The sequence below is a fragment of the Mangifera indica genome, chromosome 2 (genome assembly GCF_011075055.1).
Source record: "Mangifera indica cultivar Alphonso chromosome 2, CATAS_Mindica_2.1, whole genome shotgun sequence".
NCBI lineage: Eukaryota > Viridiplantae > Streptophyta > Magnoliopsida > Sapindales > Anacardiaceae > Mangifera > Mangifera indica.
In genome coordinates this window covers 10,628,790-10,634,789 of record NC_058138.1, presented here as the reverse complement: position 1 = coordinate 10,634,789, position 6,000 = coordinate 10,628,790, and the positions used below count along the sequence as shown (strand labels likewise).

General features: G+C 35.8%; 1 protein-coding gene across 1 annotated transcript; it reads left to right on the top strand.

The window, feature by feature from the left end:
* Window positions 1–31: 31 nt before the first annotated feature.
* Window positions 32–4,024, top strand: LOC123198856 (RNA polymerase sigma factor sigB-like). Its single transcript, XM_044613653.1, has 7 exons — window positions 32–270; window positions 803–990; window positions 1,366–1,968; window positions 2,583–2,813; window positions 2,954–3,094; window positions 3,226–3,426; window positions 3,513–4,024. Exons 1-7 carry the CDS (start codon window positions 198–200, stop codon window positions 3,801–3,803), a joined length of 1,728 nt encoding a protein of 575 aa, XP_044469588.1. The 5' UTR covers window positions 32–197; the 3' UTR covers window positions 3,804–4,024.
* The last annotated feature ends 1,976 nt before the right edge of the window (window positions 4,025–6,000 follow it).

Below are 6,000 nucleotides of genomic sequence, written 5' to 3'. Positions count from 1 at the left end.
ATTTTCTATCTTTTAATTATTAACCCTAATAATGAGAAATGAGGAGTGCCTGGGCCTGTGTGACCCTCTCTCGTCCTCAAGCGGCTCTTCGCTTCCTTATCCTGTTCGTGTTATCATAGAACAAACACCCATTCCATCTCTCTCTCTCATGTTCGAAGTTATAAAAAAGCTAAAACACTCATCTCAACCTGACCAACATGTCCTGTCTACTCCCTCACTTCAAGTGCCAGCCTGACTCTTTCTCTATCTATTTCAAAACTCACAACCCCGGTACGTATTTATTTCCCTTCAATTCAATGCTTCTATGGATTCTAAATCAATGCTATCCATATGGGTTTTTTATTATTTAGTGGATACCATTGACCAATTTATGCCTCCCTTCATTTCAATTCCAATTCCATTTGACTTTGTTTGAATCGAAACCCTGAAGGGACAGATGACCATTGTCTTTAATTCAGTTGAAAATTCGATTGGATGACCATTGTCTCTTTCTCTCATGTTAGTGTCTTTTGCAGTCACTGACAATCATCATTGGTAGTGATTTCTATATGTGTTTGTGTGGACTTGGGGATTTAGTTATGCGTCACAAATTTTTCGGTATAATATTTAATTGAGTTGCTCAGCATTTTCTTGGGCTTTTTAAGTCTTGTAATGCTCAGTAATAGTACCAGATAATCGCCTAGATTTATTTGCATTTGGGGAAAACCAACCAAGATTTATTGTTTGTAATGTTTTATTAAGAGTCATATGAATCTTACATGTATATTTTTTCATTTTCTGGATTTATGATGCAATTCTGCAGCCAACAATAAAGACCCTATCTTTTTCCGTACACAATGTACTTTATCCACAACGTTACCACCAACATCAGCAGCAAGAACAACTGTGCTTGAGGAGAAGCTCAGCTTATCTTCTTTAGATGCTCATTCAAATTCCTTTGCTACAAATAGACCATGGACGTATATAGGAGCTGTTGGTCCACCCACAGAGGTAAGACTTTAATCTTAACTGGAGAGCTTTAAATTTTTTCAGGAATTAAGAAAGCAACAGTAGTCTTGTAAATTTCGTATTTGTTTTATTTATCATTTTATTTTATTAACTAGTCTTTCGATTTCGTTGTTGGCAATTTGGCAAATAAAATTGTTTATAACATCATGGGCAATTTGCTGGTACTAGAAATCGTTGAGACTAAATTTATTGGCTCTAGCTGTGCTTCTCTATTGAGTTTATCCTGTAATCCAAGTAGAAAGCCTTGTTTCAATGTGAAAGACTCCTTGATTTTGAAAAGGCACTGCCGGCACTCAGTTTGTGCTATAATTTGGTTGAGTTAAAGTATGTGTAATCTTAAAGTTATATAATCTGCAGGAAAATTTTGGAGCGACTTTAGCTACAGAAACATTTATTACCAGTGATGAGGCTGTAATAGCTGCAGCAGCTGCTGAAGCAGTTGCTCTTGCACGAGCGGCCGTTAAGATTGCTAAGGATGCAGTCTTGATGGTTAAAAATTACAATTCTGCAAGACCAAATATTAAAACTGTGATCCCATCACAACCTCATACTTTCCCTTCTAAGTGGGCACAGCTTATAGAAAGAGAACGAGCTAGTATGGTAGGGGATTCTATGGCAAATAAAACTGGATTAGAAGGGGATTATTCAATACAGCAATTAAAAGAATCTGATGATATGGATCCTTCAGATGAGGAGCTCAAGCATCTAGAAGAACAGCTTTCCCTGAGTATAGCTGTGAGATCAATGCGCCAGACTGAAAGAAAAGCCAAAAGGACAAGGGCAGCTGAGAAGGCTGCTTCCAATATAGTATCTGTGAGGTCAGGTACTATGAGCAGGAAAACATCTGCTTCTTTGCATGACAGAGACTACTCTGATCCATTGCGTTATTTAAGAGCAACTACCAGCAGTTCTAGGCTTCTCACTGCTAATGAAGAATTGGAGTTATCTGAAGGAATACAGGTGTGACATACACATTAATCATACTGATTTTTCTGAAGAAACAAGTTCTCCAGAATTAGATATTATTTTTCTTACACTGTGTACAGTAGCCTTAATCTAATAAATGTCAATCTAGGTAGTTCTACCTGAATCAAGTTAATAAAATTTGAAAACAATTTTGGATCTGTATGGATAGGCCATGAAAGATACTGCATTTCATTAAAGTAGATGTGTAGTATTGGATGGCTTGAAAGCCCAACTTGTTATATTTTTTACTTAAGAGGTTTATGTGCTCTTGTGACTTGCTGCCCTTGAGTCATAACATATCATGTAATATTCCAGTGCACAAGGTTTCCTAGATAGAAAAGTTATTTGTATCTTAGCTTGTAGTTCCTGCATGACTTCCTCTGGGTTAATACATCACTTTGGCAAGATAGTGTTAGTGATTCTGTAGATGTTGAGGCAAACCATGAAAATCACTGTTTGGAGTTTTCCCTTGATCATTTTGTAAGATAAGAGAAACAGCAAAGAATATAATTGTTTTGCAATCTTTAAAGAGAAATCTGTAGGCATATTCTTGTTTCTGTTCATCTTAATGGAATTTTGACAAAGCTGCTATAACTGATGTAATTCAGGACTTGCTAAAATTGGAAAGGCTCCATGACGCGCTTATAGAGCGATGTGGTGGTAAGCCAACTTTTGCACAGTGGGCTGCAGCAGCAGGAGTTGATCAGAAAGAACTGAGGAGGCACTTGAATTACGGTACTCTTTGCAAGGACAAAATGATTAAAAGCAACATACGGCTTGTTATTTCAATTGCCAAGAATTATCAGGGAGCCGGGATGAGTCTCCAAGATCTGGTTCAGGTTATACTTGGGTCTTTACCTTAAATAAGTTTAGTTTTGCACTAAATGAGTGAAAAGTATGAAAGATGGAAGGAACAAGAATTTGTCTAATTTTGGCTTTTGATATTTTTCATAATTAAATCTTGCTTGTCAATTCACAGGAAGGGTGTCGGGGCCTTGTGAGGGCTTCAGAGAAGTTTGATGCTTCAAAGGGTTTCAAGTTCTCTACTTATGCTCATTGGTGGATTAAACAGACAGTTCGCAAGTCACTTTCTGACCAATCCAGGATAATTCGTTTACCTGTAAGTTCTACTTCAATGTTTAGTTATTATTCTTTAACTGATATCGCTTTCCATAGTATGGTGTCCAACAGGGTTATTCTAATGTTGAATGTGTCATACCTTCTCGCTGAAATGTGTTTTTCTTATAACAGTTTCACATGGTGGAGGCAACTTATAGAGTGAAGGAAGCTAGAAAACAGTTGTATAGGAAAAATGGAAGACAGCCTGATGATGAAGAAATTGCTGCGGCAACAGGGCTCTCAATGAAGAAGCTCAACACTGTATTACTCACTCCTAAAGCTCCAAGATCTCTAGAACAGAAGATTGGAATCAACCAGAATCTCAAACCATCGGTCTGTTAAATAAATGTTCAAATACAGAATTTCTGACCTAACTGCATATTATACATTTCACTGATGGTTTCATGTTCTTTTACCAGGAAGTAATCGCAGATCCTGAGGCAGAGACAGGGGAGGATCTACTAATCAAGAAATTTATGAAGGAAGACCTAGAAAAGGTGTTGGGTTCTCTCAATCCAAGGGAAAAGCAGGTTGTGAGAGGAAGGTTTGGGCTGGATGATGGGAGAGTGAAGACATTGCAAGAAATTGGGGATTCTATGGGTGTAAGCAGAGAGCGAATCCGGCAAATTGAGTTGGGGGCATTCAGAAAGCTGAAGAATAAGAAGAGAACCAAACATCTGCAGCAGTATTTGATTTCATATAGTTCATAAGATCCAGGATCTAGTCCTGAAGAGGTATTTAAGGTGGGTTTACGGTGAAGCTTTGTCTTCCGATTTATGGTTCCATTTCTTGCTTCGTTCCGCGACGGAAATGTAACTTTTTTTTTCCCCCATGCACTAGAGATTGGATGTGAATAGAAACAGGAAAATTTTCTCATTTCTTGATGTATCAAAGCCAACTACTTGAAACAAATACCTCACTAATTCTGACATTCTTGAACTCGTTTTCGATCATCAAGACTTTGGTATTTCAAAGGAAGCACTAGTAGGAGCAAAAAGATGGTTCTTCTTACATAACAGTTATGTCCAAATTCCAAGATTCAGGCAATTTTTGGATATTAAGTGTGGCATGTTAAGCCAAAGTCAAATTTGGAAAGCCAAACTCTAAATTTAATGGAAAAAGTATTCTATTGGCCAAATTTGGCAAATAAATAGGTGAAATATGTTGATAACTGTAGTAATTAGATATCCAATAATTATATTCCTAAACGGCATAAAATCTTAATTAGATGTGTGATCAAGGTGAAATGATGTCAAGGATATTTTATGCAAGTAGAGGTCAAATCTTAATAATATGATGTCGGGGATCAAATCAATCTAGATGATTCATCTGGATCTTGATTCGTTTAGATGATGTCTTTGTTGCATCGTTTAGACAAAAGCGTTTTGGACTAATCTTTCATCGCACTATGCCTCGTTGTCACATTATACCTCTTTGTTGCACTGTTGGCTTGACTCAGGATGGTGGCCAGAGTTTCATCTACAACTTAGTAGTGATAATGTCATCGCCAGTGGCTAGAGATAGTGGCCAAAGAGAGGAAGAAAATAAACCTTAGGTTTTAAGGGGAAAATGTTACTTTTCAAAGTTAGAAAACTTTAGACATAAGTGAAATTATTAGTTTTTAAAACCCAGAGGGAAAATATAATGAATTATATATTTTTTAGGCAAAAAGACATATTCCCATCCTTGGTTTATTACAAACCAAAGTGATACCCGCTAAATTTTGAAAATCTAAATTTTCACTTATAAGGTGTCAAAATTAATAGAAACAGTTAGTTCTAAGATAAAATCGTCATTTAACCAATAATATATTAAAAATAATAAAATGTTATCCATTTTCCCCTAATTTTATAAAAATAATATTTTTTTCCCCAAAATTAAACTTAAAAAAATTATATTTTCCTCCATATGGTTTCACCTATAAAGTGTTAAAATTAATAGAAATGGTTTTTGAGTTTTTGAACTACCGCGATATGTTTTTGAGATTAAACTAAAACTTGAGTGAGTAATAGTCCTTTGGCCTTATGAGAATAGGAGATGGTTCAATGTCACTGGATTTTGTTCTTTATGGCTTCAACTTGGCAACATATTTTATGGTAAGAGGCATGAAACTCGTGGATTGGTAAACTCTAACTCGCACCGTATATATGCCCCTATTAACATTAAAGTATGAGAACAGAAAAAGACACAATCCATGTCCATTTCTGCTTTATGATTCTCAAACTGTTGAGATAAAAGACAGATTCTGTTGTGCGATTGGCTCTTGGAAAAGTATTTGTTCATAGAAGAGGCCTGTTGAAAAGGTAATTCGTTCTTACAAACTTAGATAGTAGAAGCACTTTGGTTTGATGTATAGCGTTCTGCAATTTCCTTTTGGATTCTCAAGTTGGTCTAAATCTAATACTGGTATGTTGCAATTCCCTTTTGTACTCTGTAAATGTCTTTGGAGCGCCATATATAAAGTTTTGAAAGACTCAAAAATGTATTTGTGTCATTTAAATCACTTTGGGGGGCTGTTGTTTGTGCACAGACACAGCAAAGCAATGATCCTACTCCATGGTTTACAAATTGGGCCACAGAGCCTCCAGATGTTTATCGGCGAAACTTGGCTATACCATTTGTTTCTTTAACTATCCGGAAATTTATTATACCATTGTCTATGTTTGCTCTGGTTATTTCTATATGATACCTATAGCTTTTTTCTATTTGCTTTGGTTTAGAATGGAAAAAATATTTATAAGGTTCAAACAATATTTCAAATCAAAGCAAACAACAATTTTTTAAGTTAGAAGCACAGAATGGTTTGGTTTGGTTTTGTTTGAAATTTTGTCGAATTATTTTTTTAGTTTGGTTTAATATTTGAAAATTGTTTTGTGCACACACCAAATTGCATAAGTTAGAGCTTGT

Bases quoted from the DNA above. Each gene is read 5' to 3' on its own strand.
- LOC123198856 (XM_044613653.1), top strand. From the start codon at position 198: ATGTCCTGTCTACTCCCTCACTTCAAGTGCCAGCCTGACTCTTTCTCT. The intron at 991-1,365 runs GTAAGACTTTAA...TATAATCTGCAG, and splicing joins CTGTTGGTCCACCCACAGAG to GAAAATTTTGGAGCGACTTT. The intron at 3,427-3,512 runs GTCTGTTAAATA...TTCTTTTACCAG, and splicing joins ACCAGAATCTCAAACCATCG to GAAGTAATCGCAGATCCTGA.